The sequence below is a fragment of the Heterodontus francisci genome, chromosome 31 (genome assembly GCF_036365525.1).
Source record: "Heterodontus francisci isolate sHetFra1 chromosome 31, sHetFra1.hap1, whole genome shotgun sequence".
Classification (NCBI taxonomy): Eukaryota; Metazoa; Chordata; class Chondrichthyes; order Heterodontiformes; family Heterodontidae; genus Heterodontus; species Heterodontus francisci.
The window spans coordinates 7,872,448-7,890,820 of record NC_090401.1 but is presented as its reverse complement, the minus strand read 5'-3'; the positions used below and the strand labels follow the sequence as shown (position 1 = coordinate 7,890,820).

The 18,373-nt window shown below is 45.0% G+C and overlaps 1 protein-coding gene across 2 annotated transcripts in view; it reads left to right on the top strand.

Annotated features, from left to right (window-relative positions):
- Nucleotides 1–18,373, top strand: part of LOC137347064 (nuclear GTPase SLIP-GC-like) — a 351,039-nt gene that overhangs the window by 138,440 nt on the left and 194,226 nt on the right. For both annotated transcript variants that reach the window (XM_068011077.1, XM_068011078.1), the window contains exon 9: nucleotides 4,201–4,379. In XM_068011077.1, the coding sequence (XP_067867178.1) occupies nucleotides 4,201–4,379 (179 nt within the window). The remainder of the gene's footprint in view (nucleotides 1–4,200; nucleotides 4,380–18,373) is intronic.

The window sequence follows — 18,373 nt, the reverse complement described above, 5'->3', positions numbered from 1 at the left end:
AGAAGAATAGGGAGCTAGGCAAAGGTGGAAGGGTAGCACTGTTACTCAAGGATGGCATTGGTGCTATAGTTAGAGATGACCTTGGTTCAGGAGATCAGGATATAGAGTCAGTTTGGGTGGAGATGAGGAATAGTAGGGAAAATAAGTTACTAGTAGGAGTGGTCTACAGGCACCCTAACAGTAACCACAATGTAGGATGAAGTATACAAGAAGAAATATTGGGTGCTTGTGATAAAGGGACAGCAATAATGATGGGTGATTTTGATCTACATATAAAGTGGAAAAATCAGATTGGCAATAATAGCTTGGATGAGGAGTTCATCGAATGGTTTTGAGATAGTTTCGTAGAGCAGCACATTCTGGAACCAAGCAGGTTATATTAGACTTGGTATTGTGTAATGTGACACGGTTAATTAATGACCTCAGAGTAAAGACACCTCTAGGTAGCAGCAACCACAATATGATTGAATTTTATGTCCCGTCTGAAATAGAGAAGAGTAGGTCTAAGACTAGTATTTTAAACTTAAGTAAGGGAAGCTATGTGGGCATGAAAACTGAGCTAGCTGAAGTGAACTGGGTTACTAGACTAGGAGTGTTCGATCCCATTAGTTGCACAAAGAGAGACGAAGTCCAACTGTAACTTTAAGAAACTTTATTGCAGTCCTTCTTGGTTACATCATCAGCAAAGCAAATTACAACAACACCTTAGCCTCCACCTTTCTCCTCCGTGGTGGTGCAAGGAAATCAAGCCTTTCTTATAGTTCTTCATACACATCAGTGACACCCCCTTGAAGTTCCCAATTGGTTTACAAACTCTGCAGTTCCTTGGTGTCAGGGCCTGATTGGGGTCCTGCCTTGTCAATGTGTTTTTAACTTCTTACTTCATTTTCTCATGGCTCTTATCTGTTTTTGAACTGTAGTACAATAGGCTTTTATAAAGCAGCTTACAGCTGTCCTGTGAATCTTGCTTGCTAGTCTACTCCTTCTACTCCTACTGATAAGCTGTCCCTACAGCACTGAAAGAGCTACTATTAATTTCTGATAAGCTGCCTGCTGATGCTCTAAAGTTTATTAGTAGTACATGATTGATTAATTATTTCACCTTAAATGTTCCCATGTTATTCTGTTCTCGAAAATTCTGTTCTCACAAGGAGATAGATCAATAGAGAAGCAGTAGCAAACATTTTAGGGGATATTTCGGAATACTCAGAATAAGTATATTCCTACTATAAAGAAAAACTCTAAGAGGAGGACCCACCATCTGTGGTTAACTAAAGAAGTTAAGGAAAGCATCAAACCTAAAGGAAAAGCGTATAATTACGCAAAGATGAGTGGCAGGTCAGATAATTGGTCAGAATATAAAGAACGGCAGATAAGGACTAAAAGATTAATCGGGCAAAAGAAATTAGAGGTAAAGCAAAATACTGCAGATGCTGGGAATCCGAAATAAAAACAACAAATGCTGGAAATACTCAGCAGGTCTGGCAGCATCTGTGGAGAGAGAAGCAGAGTTAATGTTTCAGGTCAGTGACCCTTCATCAGAACTGGCAAATGAAAGAAATTAGAGTGTGAGAGGAAGCTAGCTAGAAATGTAAAAATGGATAGCAAGAGTTTCTACAGGTATTTAAAAAGGAAAAGAGTAAGTAAAGTAATTGTTGGTCCTCTAGAGAGCGAGAATGGGGAGTTAATAGTAGATAATAAGGAAACGGCGGATGAAATGAACAAATATTTTGCTTCAAATAAAAACAAGAAATGCTGGAACCACTCAGCAGGTCTGGCAGCATCTGTGGAAAGAGAAGCAGAGTTAACGTTTCGGGTCAGTGACCCTTCTTCGGAACTTCGGAGTTCCACAGATGCTGCCAGACCTGCTGAGTGGTTCCAGCATTCTTGTTTTTATTTCAGATTTCCAGCATCTGCAGTATTTTGCAAATATTTTGCTTCTGTCTTAACGAAAGAGGATACAAAAAACATTCCAGTATTAGCTGTAAATCAGGAGGTGGAAGGAAGAAAGGAACTTGGTGAAATTATAATCACCAGTGAAGCGGTACTGAGCAAACTGATGGAGCTGCGGCTGACAAGTCCCCGAGTCCTGATGGGCTTCATCCTAGGGTCTTAAAAGAGGTGGCTAATGAGGTAGTAGATGCGTTGGTGTTAATTTTTCAAAATTTGAAAGATACTAGAAAGATTTCATCAGACTGGAAAGTAACAAATATAACCCCTCTATTCAAGAAGTGGGGGGGGAGGCAGAAAACAGGTAACCACAGGCCAGTTAGCTTGATGTCTGTCATGGGGAAGGTGTTTGAATCGATCAGTAAGGAGGCTATAGCTGGACACTTAGAAAAACCCAAGATAAACAGGAATAGTCAGCATGGTTTTGTGAATGGGAAATCATGTTTAACCAATTTATTGGAGTTCTTTGAAGGAGTAGCATGCGCTGTCGATGATGTACTGTACTTGGATTTCCAGAAGGCTTTTGACAAGGTGCCACATAAAAGGTTATTGTCCAATGTTGGAGCTCATGGTGTAGTGCGTAACATATTAGCATGGATAGAAGATTGACTGGCTGGCAGAAAACAGAGTATGCATAAATGGGTCCCTTTCTGATGGCAGGATGAGATGAGTGGAGTCCTGCAGGGGTCTGTGCTGGGGCCTCAACTTTTTACAATATATATCAACGACTCAGATGAGGGGAGCAATGGCATGGTACTAAATTTGCAGATGACACAAAGGTAGGTAGGAAAGTATGTTGTGAAGAGGATATAGAGAGATTGCAGACCGATATAGATAGGTTGAGTCAGTGGGCAAAAATCTGGCAGATGGAGTATAATGTGGGAAAATGTGAAGTTGTTCACTTTGGCAGGAAGAATAAAAAAAGCAGAGTATTACTTAAACGGAGAATGACTGCAGAATTCCAAGGTGCAGAGGGATCTAGGTGTTCTAGTCCATGAGTCACAAAAAGTTAGTACACAGATACAGCAAGTAATAAAGAAGGCAAATGGAATGCTATCTTTTGTTATGAGAGGAATTGAAAATAAAAGTAAGGATGTTATGCTTCAGTTACACAGGGCATTGGTGAGACCACATCTTGAATATTTAAGGAAGGATGTAAATGCATTGGAGGCGGTTCAGAGGAGGTTTACTAGATTGATACTTGGAGTGAACGGGTTGTCTTATGAGGAGAGGTTGGACAGACTGGGCTTGGTTTCACTGGAGTTTAGAAGAGTGAGGGGAGACTTGATTGAAGTTTGAGATCTTGAACAGTCTTGACAAGGTGGATGTGGAAAGGATGTTTCCTCTTGTGGATGAGTCCAGAACTAGGGAGCACAGTTTTAAAATTAGGGGTCACCCTTTTAGGACAAAGATGGGGAGAAATGTTTTCTTTCGGAGGGTTGTGCAACTTTGGAACTCTCTGCCTCAGAAGGTGGTGGAGGTGAGGTCATTGAATATTTTTAAGGCGGAGGGAGATAGATTCTTTTTAGGCAAGGGAATCAAAGGTTATCCAGGGTAGATGGGAGTGTGGCGATCAGCCATGATCTTATTGAATGGTGGAGCAGACTAGAGGGGGCCGAATGGCCTACTTCTGCTCCTAATTTGTATTTTTGCATATGTTCATATGAAAAGGGGGACAGAGGGAAAGGGGGGCAGTGAGAGAGAGGGAAAGGGGGGCAGTGAGAGAGAGGGAAAGGGGGACTGTGAGAGAGAGGGAAAGGGGATAGAGAGAGAGCAGAAAGGGGGACAGAGAAAGAGCAGAGGGGGGGCAGAGAGAGAGAGAGAGATCAATATCAGTCCTGACAGAATGACATCTCTCCGGAATACTCCGCATCGCTACAACAAGTATGCAGGCAAACATTGACTGCTTGTGCAAACAAAAAAAGGCAGGTATCTCACTAAATCAGTGTCCAACATAGTGACCAGAAAGTAAGTCAATTAATTAGTCTGAAGTTTTACAAATTAGTTGTGAAGCTTCTTCACAAAAGTGCAGCTTTGTTGTTGTTTTGAATTATTGTAAGATAATTTTTAATGCCTTTATCTTTATGAAATTGTCTCACCGACCACCCCCCCACCATATAAGACAAAAATTGTAATGTGGCCCCACACAAAATGGTTGGACAACCTTGCTATAACCTAACGCTGTACAGTATTAACACCATTTATTTTGACAATTGTGCTTTTTCACACATTTCTGTGTGTATTTTGCAGGAACTGATAAACTGTTCATCTGTCTGGATTGTGTCAAGGATTTCCAGGTCTATTGATGAAAAAATTGGGGCTGAGATTTTTGGTACATCTATAAAGGCAGCCAGGAATGGAGGAAGATGTCATGACATTGCTTTTATATGCACACAAACAGATGATATCCATCCACATGAATATATAAGGTCTGATCACATTTAGTGAAAGTACACTGTTACATTTGTCATCTTACCATCTTACTTGGGTGACCTCCCCCTCTGTGGTGCTGCTTATCTTAGGCCACCGGATATACTGTTGACTAAAGTCAGAAACAGCAGTGTCTATTTTAACTCCCGTGTCGGAGTGCTGTAAAATATTGGATTCCTGCCCCATTACATTTTAATATACAGAAATCAGGCCTTTGATGGGCCCCTGCAAAAGGCAGGAGGGAGCCTAATTAACATTTTTACACACATGGTCTGATGACATCATCGACACTGTGACTTAAATTTAATCAGAAGTGACGGGATGGTCCAAGCTGTAGCTGCTTAGCAGCTGATCCGAGGAAGGAACTGCAGGCATCCCCAGTCCAATCTCAATCCCGATCCCACCTGTCCCTCGGTATGACCCCATTGCAACTCCTAACACCTCCCCATTGCCGCATCCTAATCCCATTGGCTTTGATCCTCCTCCCCCGCCCAGCCCTGATATCCAGCTTGCCCCTAAACCTCACCCTACCTATCGCTTCCCTACCCTCATCTCAAACTCCAGATCTTGTCTCTGGCTCCCATCTCCTGTCAATCATCACCCCTCTCCCTGTCCCCCCTTCTCCCTCTCTTCCGTGGCCCCGACCTCTTTTCTGCCCCCCATCTGGGGTTGGGGTGTGGATGGGATTGGAGGTCTGGATAGGGCTCAGGCCCTCTCTCTTTGTAAGTAATAATGTTATCGATCTCCAGTGCAGAAATAAGGTAAGGGTATCAAAGGATATAGAACAAAGGGAGGTAAATGGAGTTGAGGGTACAGACAGACAATGATCTGATTGAATGGTGGAACAGGCTTCTATGTTCCAGCAATCATCTACTAGAAGAGAAATCCTCACCTTCTGTCTTCTCACTGCAGACTAGAAGGAAAGTCTGGAATTCCTGGACAGTCATAAAGGAGAAACAGAGGGAGACAGGATGGGAGCAGGTTGATCACACATTTACCTTCTTGTATCTGTTTACCAGTCTCATTGCACAAAGATCTGACACTAAAAATTTGACACTAACATGCTATGAATATCAGCAGTGACTGAAGATATTGACCTTGACTTACAGTACTTCCAATTCTATATCGAACCGCATAGAAATTATAGCACAGGAGCAGTCTGTGCTGGTGTTTATTCTCCATGTGACTTTGCCTGTCTCAGAGTCCCTTGTGGCTGATGATGTGCTTGAATGACCTCCTCCTAGACTGCCACTCATCTTGATGCCAAGCCTATAGGGCTTGCCCACTCTTTCTTATTCCGAGCAGGATGGAACACAGGAAATAGGAGCAGGAGTAGGCCTTTCGGCCCCTCAAGCCTGCTCTGCCACTCAACTAGATCATGGCTGATCTTCTACCTCAACACCATTTTCCCACACTAGCCCCATATCCCTTGATATCTTTAATATCTAGAAGTCTCGATCTCTGTCTTGAACATATTCAATGACTGAGCCTCCACAGTCCTCTGGCGTAGAGGATTCCAAAGATTCACCACACTCTGAGTGAAGAAATTCCTTCTCACCTCTGTCCTAAATGGCCTGCCCGTTGCTCTGAGACTGTGTCCCCTGCTTCTAGATGCCCCCCAGCCAGGGGAAATATTCTTCCTGCATCTATCTTGTTGAACCCTGTAGGAATTTTGTATGTTTCAATGAGATCACCTCTCATTCTTATAAACTTGAGAGAATACAGGCCCTGTCTCCTCAATCTCTCCTCATAGGACAATCCTGCCAACCCAGAAATTAGTTTTGTCGACCTTCATTGCACTCCCTCTATGGCAAGTATATCCTTACTTAAGTAAGGAGACAAATACTGTACACAATACTCCACGTGCAGTGTTACCAAGGCTCTATATAATTGCAGCAAGACATCTTTACTCCTACACTCAAATCCTCTTGCAATAAAGGCCAACATACCATTTGCCTTCCGAATTGCTTGCTGCACCTGAATGTTAGCTTTCAGTGACTCATGAACAAGGACACTCAGGTCCCTTTGGGCATCAACACAAGCCAATCTCTCACCATTTAAGAAATACTCTGCATTTCTGTTTTTCCTACCAAAATAGATAACTTCACATTTTTCTACAAGATATTCCATCTGCCATGTTCTTGCCCAGTCACTTAGTCTGTCTAAATCCTCTTGAGGTCTGTTTGCATCCTCTTCACAACTCACATTCCTACTTAGTTTTGTGTCATCAGCAAACTTGGAAATATTACATTTGGTCTCCACATCTAAATCATTGATATAGATTGTGAATAGTTGGGGCCCCAGCACTGATCCCTGCGGTACCCCACTGGTCACAGCCTGCCAACCTGAGACTGACCCGTTTATTCCTAATCTCTGTTTTCTGTCCGTTAACCAATTCTCAATCCATGCCAGTATATTACCCCCAATCCCATGTGCTCTAATTTCATTTACTAACCTTGTGTGGGACATTATTGAAAGCCGCCTGAAATTCCAAATACACCACATCCACTGGTTCTCTGGAGCTTGCAGCATGCAGTAACAGTTTGGTAACCCTTACTGGACTATATGGAAATGCTGTCCCTGGTCTGCTTACACTTTTCAGGTGGAGTTTCAGTATCCCAATGGTCTTCTCTATAGTTCAGTCACACCATGGGCTTCATTCTATAGAATGCAGGCTGCCTCTGAGCCACCATTACTGTGAGCCACAATGCGTCCTTGATTGGGCTATTCTTTCCTGGAAGTGAGAACAAAGTAAAATTGTCCAAATATTTACATGTCAGTAGGCAGGCAATGGGTGGGTGGGTACATCGATCCCCAAGGCAGCAGAGGAAAATTTGGGTGACTAGATTTTAGGGCAGGAATTCAGTTGAAGGTCTCCCTCTTCCCATTTTCCTCCTTTATCTAGCCTGGTACCTGTAAACAGGTGTCATTCAGCAAGAAACCCCAGGTCCAAATGATTTTATACTTTGTTTTTTCAGTGTGACAGATATGTTTCTATGATACCTGGAGCGTGACAGACACACTTGTGTGCCAGACAAACTGGGTGGAATATTCTAGTCTGGCATTCCTACACACTGAGAGGAATACCGGGAAATTTGCACTCACAGACTGTGATTCTGACCGTTCAAATTTAAAGGTTTTGAAAATCTAAGAGCAACAGTTTGTGAAATGCCCTGTTATTAGTTCCACAGTTCCACTGTGCACCAGAGAAAGCTAAAGCAGGAAATCCCAGCCACTAACATCATGGTAGCTGAAAGAATCATGGAATCATACTGCACAGAAGGAGGCCATTCAGATCATTGTGCCTGTGCCAGCTCTTTGATCTACTGTTCTGATGAAAGGTCACTGGCCTTAACTTTTCTTCTCTCTCCACAGATGCTTTCGGACCTGCTGAGTATTTCCAGCACTTTTTGGTTTTATTTCAGATTTCCAGCATCTGCAGTATTTTACTTTTATTTTAGGGTTGTGAATCCTGGTTTTTCCCTGCAGATTCCTTTAAATGCTGTGAGCAGCCTTGGGAGGTCTCCTCTCTATTCTGCATTTAAATAGCTGAGCACGGTGTCTAATTTCCCTAACATTTAGGTGTTAGTTAACCGAATGGAAGGCAGTTCGATTGGGAATCCTCCAGTCCTTCCTCTGACTCATCTCACTGTCCCTTTCGCTCTCTTTCCTGACTGCCTGACAGACCTGTGTTTGTTTGTCCCCTTCCTGGCAGTGATACCATTTTAACATATTGATGTGACACAGCCTTTGCTTTTTCCTATGATCTGGGGTGTCAATTATGTAATTCTCCTGGCTAATTCTCTTTATTACTCTGTACGGGCTACTGAACCAGGCTTTCAGTGGTTCTCCCTGTGTTGTTAATAGCACTAACACATAGTCTCCCAGCTGAAATGTTCTGGTTTTGGCATGTTTATCCGCCTGCCTTTCATAGCTGTCTGGGAGATTTTTAGTTGTTGCTGAGCGACCGCACAGGCTCTTGTGAGCTGTTCTCGGTTAGTTGTAGGGAAGATTCACCCCTGGGTCCCAAAAACCTCTCCTTGATTGGTTTGCGAGGATCCCTCACCACGTGTCCAACTAATTCAAAGGGACTTAACCTGTGGACTCATTAGGTGAGGCTCTGGTAGCAAACAGAAGAAATCCCAGTTCTTTGTCCCGGTCATGGGAGTACTTATAGCAGTTTTCCCTGGTCATTGTCTTTAGGGTCTGGTGGTACCACTCCAAAGCCCCTTGTGACTGTGGGTGGTAGGCTGAGGACTTTAGCTGGGTTATGCGCAGATTTCTCATGATGTTTTTAAAAATACTGGACATAAAATTTGTGCCCTGATCTGACTGGATCTCAGCAGGCAGCTCATATCTGGTGAAGAATTGAGTTAGCCCTTCCACCACTACCTTGGCAGAGGTAGTTCTTAGAGGGATGGCCTCTGGAAATCGAGTAACCACATCCATAATGGTGAGAAGATACTGGTAGCCCCCTCTTGTTTTCATCAGGGGTCCCACACAATCTACCAACATTCTGCTGAACAGTTCCCCAAAAGCCAGTATGGGAATTAGGGGTGCAGCTTTTATTGCAGGTTGAGTCTTCCCCACAACCTGGCATGTGTGGCAAGTCTTACAGAACTCCACCACATCCTTGTGTAGTTGTGGCCAGTGAAAATGCTGTCTGATACAGGCTAGGGTTTTTCTGATACCGACATGTCCAGCCAATGGAATCTCGTGGACTATTCACAATGTTCCCCTGCGGTACCTCAGCGGCACCACTACCTGGTGAACCACTGTCCACTCTTCATCTGCAGGTCTGTGATGAGATCTCCACTTCCTCATCAGCACCTTATCCTTTAAACAGTAGCACTCTGGAAGAGGGAGCTCTGCACAGCTTCAGTTTGGGCAGCTAGCTGAACCTTGACTAAGAAAGACCGGTTTAACCCATCTTTGGGTCCTCTACCTTTCCAAAGAAGGTTTCAGATAACCACACAGTAGGGTCATCTGTCTGCAGTTCCAGTTAAGCCTCCTCTGACGGAGCTTGTTTGGCCATGGACCGAGTCACCACACAGTCAGGAAATTTGCCAGGGACCTTTTCCTGTAACTGCTCTGTCTCCATTACCTCTTTTGGTCTCTCTGAAACCACTGGAAGCTACCACCTTTGCTCCTGCTAGATCATTACCCTGGAGCAGGTTGACTCCATCCACAGGTAAATTAGGGACAATCCCCACAGTTACCGGTCCTGAAACAAGGTTGCACTCCAGGTGCACCCTGTATAAAGGTATGGGCATATACTTTCCTACAATACGGTTTACTAGCATTCTAGCATGCAATGCGCTCTCTGGGGGAAAGATTATGCCTTTTCCCAGAAGAAGAGATTGGATGGCCCCTGTATTCCTATCCCTAAGTATGACTATGGGCTTACTCACTTCACTCGAGGGGTATGGGGTCTATTTCCTCTGGATTCAAAATCCTGGTAACTCTCAGGGATTTTGTTATGTTTTCCCGAACTCTCAGCAGTACGTTTACTGGGTTTTACTGCCGCAGTTAAAACCACAGCCTGGTTTGCTTTTCTTTCCATCAGGGCCCCTTTTCCTGCACTGGTCTGGTACACCCTCACTAATCCTATGGCTTTTCCCTGTAACTTCCAGCAGTCAGCTCAAAAGTGACCTGCCTTGTTAAAATGAAAACATACAGGCTTCCGGGCGTCACTCCTGTTCTCAGCACCTTCCTTTTTGGCCTGAGGAGGGCCCCCTGTGTTCCAGCTCTCCCTTCCCACTCCTGGCTGTTCATCCTCCTATCACCCTGCCACCTTCTATCCTTTTCAGGTTTTTGGAGGTGACTAGGGAAGGGTTTCCCTTGAGGAAAGGGCTTGTGAATAAGTGTATTATCATCAGCCAGGATTGCTGCCTACCTGGCTCTCAGAACCTTTTGTACCTCCATGTGGTTTCTTATGGAAAGGGGAAGCGAGTTTTTGAACTCCTCGAGAAGGATCACCACTCTGAGGTTTTCATAGGTGGACTCTATCTTAAGTGCCTGCATCCATCGGTTGAAAGTGAGCTGCTTTACCCTTTTGAAGTTTGTTCCGGCTGATTTCAGAGAATTTGGAACTTGTGGCCGTATGCCTCTGGTACCAGCTCATATGTACTCAGGATAATATTTTTAGTCGTCTCATAACCTGATGGAAAGAAGTTCAAGAATGAGTTTTTCTTGTGTCTTTGTGTGAGCCTGAAGACGCCTGAGGTTGAAAAGGCCTCCATCAGTCTGGAAGCGTACGGAAATTGACCTCCTTAAGATCTTCTGTTGCCTGCTGCAGTATCATGCTGAAAAAGATGGTGAATAATAATCCCTGAAGAAGTCCCTCTCTGTGTGCCACATCGACCATCACCAGTGGGAAGCGCCGGCCATAGATCGTGATGCCTGGAGATGCTACATCGGGAGGGTACAGACACCTCTGAGACTGAGCGAAGAATCAGCATGAAAGAGAAAAGGAGAAGGATAGATCCAATTGTCCCCAGCAGTGGCTGCACCTTCACTTGTATCAACTGTGGGACAATCTGCCAGTCATGGATAGGCCTAACTAGCCACCAGCAGGCGTGTAACCAATGAGTACAACCTTCCCAAAATCTTTGTCTATGAAGAAATGCCAAGAAGACTGTGATGAACTCTCATCAGGCATCAGTGAATAACCCTCATGGGCTTTTCCTGTTAGTTTGTTTTGCAATAACAATGTCCAGCTGTCCACTGGCCACTTCAACTATTTTGCAAGCTTTTCATAACTGATGAAAAATGCTTCCTCATCCCCCTCATTGAACTTTGGTATCAACTGGGAGGACTTTAAGAGCTTAGCATCCGGTCCTGAGCTAGAGGTAACTTTTTTCTGTTTGTTCTGCTGGCTAGGCCAGCATTTATTGCCTATCCCTAATTGCCCTTGAGAAGGTGGTGTTAGGAAGGGAGTTCCAGGATTTTGACCCAGCGACAGTGAAGGAACAGCGATATAGTTCCAAGTCAGGATGGTGTGTGACCTAGAGAGGAGCTTGCAGGTGGTGGTGTTCTCATGCATTTGCTGCCCTTGTCCTTCCAGATGGTAGAGGTTGTGGGTTTGGAAGGTGCTACTGAAGGAGTCTTGGTGAGTTGCTGCAGTGCATCTTGTAGATGGTACACACTGTTGCTGCTGTGTATCAGTGGTGAAGGGAGTGAATGTTGAAGGAGGTGGTCGATTAGGTGCCAATCAAGCGGGCTGCTTTTTCCTGGATGATGTTAAGCTTTTTGAGTGTAGTTGGAGCTGCACCCTTCCAGGCAAGTGGAGAATATTCCATCACACTCCTGACTTATGCCTTGTAGATGGTGGACAGGCTTTGGGGAGTCAGGAAGTGAGTTACTCGCCGCAGCTGTAAATCAAGAGGTGGAAGGAAGAGAGGAACCTGCTGAAATTACAATCACCAGGGAAGCGGTAATGACCAAACTGATGGAGCTGCGGCTGACAAGTTCCTGGGTCCTGATGGGCTTCATCCTAGGGTCTTAAAAGAGGTGGCTAATGAGGTAGTAGATGTGTTGGTTATTTTTCAAAATTCGAAAGATTCTAGAAAGGTTCCATCAGACTGGAAAGACACAAATATAACCCCTATATTCAAGAAGGGCGGGAGGCAGAAAACAGGTAACTATAGGCCAGTCATCTTGATGTCTGTCGTGGGAAAGGTGTTCGAATCGATCATTAAGCTGGGCATTTAGAAAAACTCAAGGTAATTGGGGATAGTCAGCATGGCTTTCTGAAAGGGAGATCATGTTTAACTAATTTATTGGAGTTCTTTGAAGGAGTAACATGTGCCATGGATAAAGGGGAGTCCGTTGACGTACTTTTATACTTGGATTTCCAGAGGTGACATAAAAGGTTATTGTGCAACGTAGGAGCTCATGGTGTAGGGGGTAACATATTAGCATGGATAGAAAACAGAGAGTATGCATAAATGGATCCTTTACTGATTGGCTGGATGAGATGAGTGGAGTCCCGCAGGGGCTCAATGTCTTAGATGAGGGGAACAATGGCATGGTAGCTAAATTTGCAGATGACACAAAGATAAGTAGAAAAGTAAGTTGTGAAGAGGATATAGGGAGGTTGCATACAGATATAGATAGGTTGAGTCATTGGGCAAAAATCTGGCAGATGGAGTATAATGTGGGAAAATGTGAAGCTGTTCACTTTGGCAGGAAGAATAAAAAAGTAGAGTATTACTTAAATGGAGAACGACTGCAGAATTCCGAGGTGCAGAGGAATCCAGATGTTCTAGTGCATGAGTCACAAAACGTTAATATACAGCTACAGCAGGTAATAAAGAAGGCTAATGGAATGCTATCCTTTATTATGAGAGGAATTGAAAATAAAAGTAAGGATGTTATGCTTCAGTTATACAAGGCATTGGTGAGACCACATCTCAAATAATGTGTGCAGTTTTCGTCTCCTTATTTAAGAAAGGATGTGAATGTGATGGAGGCGGTTCAGAGGAGGTTTCATAGACTGATACCTGGAATGAGCGGGTTGTTTTATGAGGAATGCTTGTACAGACTGGGATTGTTTTCATTGGAGTTTAGAAGAGTAAAAGGAAACTTGATTGAAGTATTGATTGATGAAGGAAGGGCAGTGGATGTTATCTATATGGACTTCAGTAAAGCCTTTGACAAGGTCCCTCATGGCAGACTAATACAAAAGGTGAAGTCACATGGGATCAGAGGGGAGCTGGCAAGATGGATACAGAACTGGCTCGGTCATAGAAGACAGAGAGTAGCAGTGGAAGGGTGCTTTTCTGAATGGAGGGATGTGACTAGTGGTGTTCCGCAGGGATCAGTGCTGGGACCTTTGCTGTTTGTAGTATATATAAATGATTTGGAGGAAAATGTAGCTGGTCTGATTAGTAAGTTTGCGGACGACACAAAGGTTGGTAGAGTTGCGGACAGTGATGAGGATTGTCAGAGGATACAGCAGGACATACATCGGTTGGAGACTTGGGCGGAGAAGTGGCAGATGGAGTTTAATTCGGACAAATGGGAGGTAATGCATTTTGGAAGGTCTAATGCAGGTGGGAAGTATACAGTAAATAGCAGAACCCTTAGGAGTATTGACAGGCAGAGAGATCTGGGCGTACAGGTCCACAGGTCACTGAAAGTGGCAACGCAGGTGGATAAGGTAGTCAAGAAGGCATACGGCATGCTTGCCTTCATCGGTCGGGGCATAGAGTATAAAAATTGGCAAGTCATGCTGCAGCTGTACAGAACTTTAGTTAGGACACACTTAGAATATTGCGTGCAATTCTGGTCGCCACACTACCAGAAGGACGTGGAGGCTTTGGAGAGGGTACAGAAAAGGTTTACCAGGATGTTGTCTGGTCTGGAGGGCATTAGCTATGAGGAGAGGTTGGATAAACTTGGATTGTTTTCACTGGAACGATGGAGGTGGAGGGGCGACATGATAGAGGTTTACAAAGTTATGAGCGGCATGGACAGAGTGGATAGTCAGAAGCTTTTTCCCAGGGTGGAAGAGTCAGTTACTAGGGGACATAGCTTTAAGGTGAGAGCGGCAAAGTTTAGAGGGGATGTGCGAGGCAAGTTCTTTACACAGAGGGTGGTGAGTGCCTGGAACTTGCTGCCGGGGGAGGAGGTGGAAGCAGGTACGATAGCGACGTTTAAGAGGCATCTTGACAAATACATGAATAGGATGGGAATAGAGGGATATGGACCCCGGAAGTGCAGAAGGTTTTAGTTTAGGCGGGCATCAAGATTGGCGCAGGCTTGGAGGGCCAAATGGCCTGTTCCTGTGCTGTACTGTTCTTTGTTGTTTGTATATAAGATCCTGAACGGTCTCAACAAGGTGGATGTGGAAAGGATGTTTCCTCCTATGGGCGAATCCAGAACTAGGGCGCACTGTTTTAAAATTAGGGGTCGCCCTTTTTGGACAGAGATGAGAAGAACAATTTTCTCTCAGAGGGTTGTGCTACATTGGAACTCTTTTTTTTCATTAATTCATGGGATATGGGCATCGCTGGCTCGGCCAACATTTATTGCCCATCCCTAATTGCCGTTGAGAAGGTGGTGGTGAGCTGCCATCTTGAACAGCTGCTGTCCATGGTAGGTGCACCCACAGTGCTGTTAGGAAGGGAATTCAAGGATTTTGACCCAGTGACAGTGAAGGAACGGCGATATAGTGCCAAGTCAGGATGGTGTGTCACTTGGAGGGGAACTTGCAGGTGGTGGTGTTCCCATGCATTTGCTGCCCTTGTCTTTGGTGTGTTGCTGCAGTGCATCTTATAGATGGTACACACTGCTGCCTCTGTGCGTCTGTGGTGGAGGGAGTGAATGTTTATGGATGGGGTGCCAATCAGGCAGGCTGCGTTGTCCTGGATGGTGTCGAGCTTCTTGAGTGTTGTTGGAGCTGCACCCATCCAGATAAGTGGAGAGTATTCCATCACACTCATGACTTGTGCCTTGTAGATGGTGGACAGGTTTTGGGGAGTCAGGAGGTGAGTTACCCGCCGCAGGATTCCTTGCCTCTGACCTGCTCTTGTAGCCACGGTATTTATATGGCTACTCCAGTTCAGTTTCTGGTCAATGGTAGCCCCTCGGATGTTGATAGTGGGGGATTCAGCAATGGTAATGCCATTGTATGTCAAGGGGAGATGGTTAGGTTCTTGTTGGAAATGATCATTGCCTGGCACTTAAGTGGCAAGTAACATTCACGTCACTAATCAGCCCAAGCCTGGATATTTTGCTGAACAAACCACAGCCTGCAATTGGAGGATCAGCTCTAGCTTTGCATACCCCAATGCAAAATAAAGGTGGAATGGGGATATGTACAGGTGGTAATGATGCACTGATGAATGGACTAACCGCTCAACAAAGTCAGGTACTGAACCTGATTCAAAATTGCCTAGAACAGGAAGGCATGAGCATCGACTACATGAGGAGAATGCTGAAGAATATAATTTCTACATTTCGACACGGATTGCTTCAGTATCTGAGGAGTCGCGAATGGTGCTGAACATTGTGCAATCATCAGCGAATATCCCCACTTCTGACCTTATGATTGAAGGAAGGTCATTGATGAAGCAGCTGAAGATGGTTGGGCCTAGGACACTACCCTGAAGAACTCCTGCAGTGATGTCCTGGAGCTGAGATGATTGACCTCCAACAACCACAACCGTCTTCCTTTGCGCTAGGTATGACTCCAACCAGCAGAGAGATTTGCCCCCAATTCCCATTGACTTCAGTTTTGCACATTCTCCTTGATGCCATACTCAGTCAAATGCTGCCTTGATGTCAGGGGCGTCATTCTCACCTCACCTTTTGTCCATGTTTGAACCAAGGCTGTAATGAGGTCAGGAGCTGAGTGGCCCTGGCGGAATCCAAACTGAGCATCACTGAGCAGGTTATTGCTGAGCAAGTGTCGCTTGATGACACCTTCCACCACTTTACTGATGATTGAGAGTAGGCTGATGGGGTGTTAATTAGCCTGGTTGGACTTGTCCTGCTTTTTGTGTACAGGACATACCTGGGCAATTTTCCACATTGACAGGTAGATTCCAGTGTTGTAGCTGTACTGGAGCAGCTTGGCTTGGGGTACAGCAAGTTCTGGAGCACAGGTCTTCAGTACTATTGCCAGAATGTTGTCAGGGCCCATAGCCTTTGCAGTATTCAGTGCCTTCAGCAGTTTCTTGATACCGCATGGAATGAAACTCTCCCACTCATGGTGCCTTCACTGGGCACATTCGGTCTTCCCCTATTCAGTTCGTGCTGCCTTAACTCCCTTTGGAAAGCTCTTTCTTTTTTCCTTTCCTGGAATTCTCTTTCCTCCCTCTGTCTCTCTGGAATTCTAATTCTAATCTTGTTTCTAGCTGTCTTTTAGCGAAGTTAAGAGGGAGGATGTGCTGGAAACTTTGAAAGACATGAGGACAGATAAGTCCCCGGGGCCAGACGGGATATACCCAAGGATATGACAGGAAGCGAGGGAAGAGAACGCCGCGCCTTTGGCGATGATCTTTGCGTCCTCACTGTCCACTGGAGTAGTACCAGATGATTGGAGGGTGGCAAATGTTATTCCCTTGTTCAAGAAAGGGAATAGGGATAACCCTGGGAATTATAGACCAGTCAGTCTTACGCCAGTAGTGGGCAGATTATTGGAGAGGATTCTGAGAGACAGGATTTATGATTATTTGGAGAAGCATAGTTTGATTAGAGATAGTCAGCATGGCTTTGTGAGGGGCAGGTCATGCCTCACAAGCCTTATTGAATTCTTTGAAGATGTGACAAAACACATTGATGAAGGAAGAGCAGTGGATGTGGTGAATATGGATTTTAGCAAGGCGTTTGATAAGGTTCCCCATGGTAGGCTCATTCAGAAAGTAAGGAGGCATGGGATACAGGGAAAGTTGGCTGTCTGGATACAGAATTGGCTGGCCCATAGAAGACAGAGGGTGGTAGTAGATGGAAAGTATTCAGCCTGGAGCTCGGTGACCAGTGGAGTTCCGCAGGGATCTGTTCTGGGACCTCTGCTCTTTGTGATTTTTATAAATGACTTGGATGAGGAAGTGGAAGGCTGGGTTAGCAAGTTTGCCGATGACACGAAGGTTGCTGGAGTTGTGGATAGTGTCGAAGGCAAGTGTAGATTGCAACGGGCCATTGACAGGATGCAGAGCTGGGCTGAGAAGTGGCAGATGGAGTTCAATCTGGAAAAGTGTGAAGTGATTCATTTTGGAAGGTCGAATTTGAATGCAAAATACAGGCTTAAGACAGGATTCTTGGTAGTGTGGAGGAACAGAGGGATCTTGGGGTCCATGTCCATAGATCGCTCAAAGTTGCCACCCAAGTTGATAGGGTTGTTAAGAAGGCGTATGGTGTGTTGGCTTTCATTAACGGGGGATTGAGTTTAAGAGCCGCGAGGTTATGCTGCAAAAGAACAAAGAACAGTACAGCACAGGAACAGGCCATTTGGCCCTCCAAGCCTGCGCCGATTTTGATGCCTCCCTAAACTAACACCTTCTGCACTTCCGGGGCCCATATCCCTCTATTCCCTTCCTATTCATATATGTGTCAAGATGTCTCTTAAACGTCGCTATCGTATCTGCTTCCACCACCTCCCCTGGCAGCATGTTCCAGGCACTCACCACCCTCTGTGTAAAAAACTTGCCTCGCACATCCCCTCTAAACTTTGCCCCTCGCACCTTAAACCTATGTCCCCTAGTAACTGACTCTTCCACCCTGGGAAAAAGCTTCTGACTATCCACTCTGTCCATGCCGCTCATAACTTTGTCAACCTCTATCATGCAGCTCTATAAAGCCCTGGTTAGACAACACTTGGAATATTGTGTTCAGTTCTGGTCGCCTCATTATAAGAAGGATGTGGAAGATTTAGAGAGGGTGCAGGGGAGATTTACCAGGATGCTGCCTGGACTGGAGGGCATGTCTTACGAAGAAAGGTTGAGGGAGCTAGGGCTTTTCTCATTGGAGCGAAGAAGGATGAGAGGTGACTTGATAGAGGGGTACAAGATGATGAGAGGCATAGATAGAGTGGATAGCCAGAGACTTTTTCCCAGGGTGGAAAGGGCTATCACCAGGGGGCATAATTTTAAGGTGATTGGAGGAAGGTACGGGGAGATGTCAGAGGTAGGTTCTTTACACAGAGAGTGGTGGGTGCGTGGAATGCACTGCCAGCGGTGGTAGTAGAAGCAGATACATTAGGGACATTTAAGTGACTCTTGGAAAGGTACATGGATGATAGTAGTATGAAGGGTATGTCAGTAGTTTGATCCTAGAGTAGGTTAAAGGTTCGGCACAACATCGTGGGCCGAAGGGCCTGTACTGTGCTGTACTGTTCTATGTTCTATGAATGTTACTTTGTCTGTTTCCGATTCTATGCCTGCCTCCAGTTCTTCAGTGTCAATTTTAAAATGGTTGGCCACAAGTTTTAGGATTTTAGCCTTCCTAGTTTTTTGACAGATAGTAATCTCTAACTCCCCAGTTACAC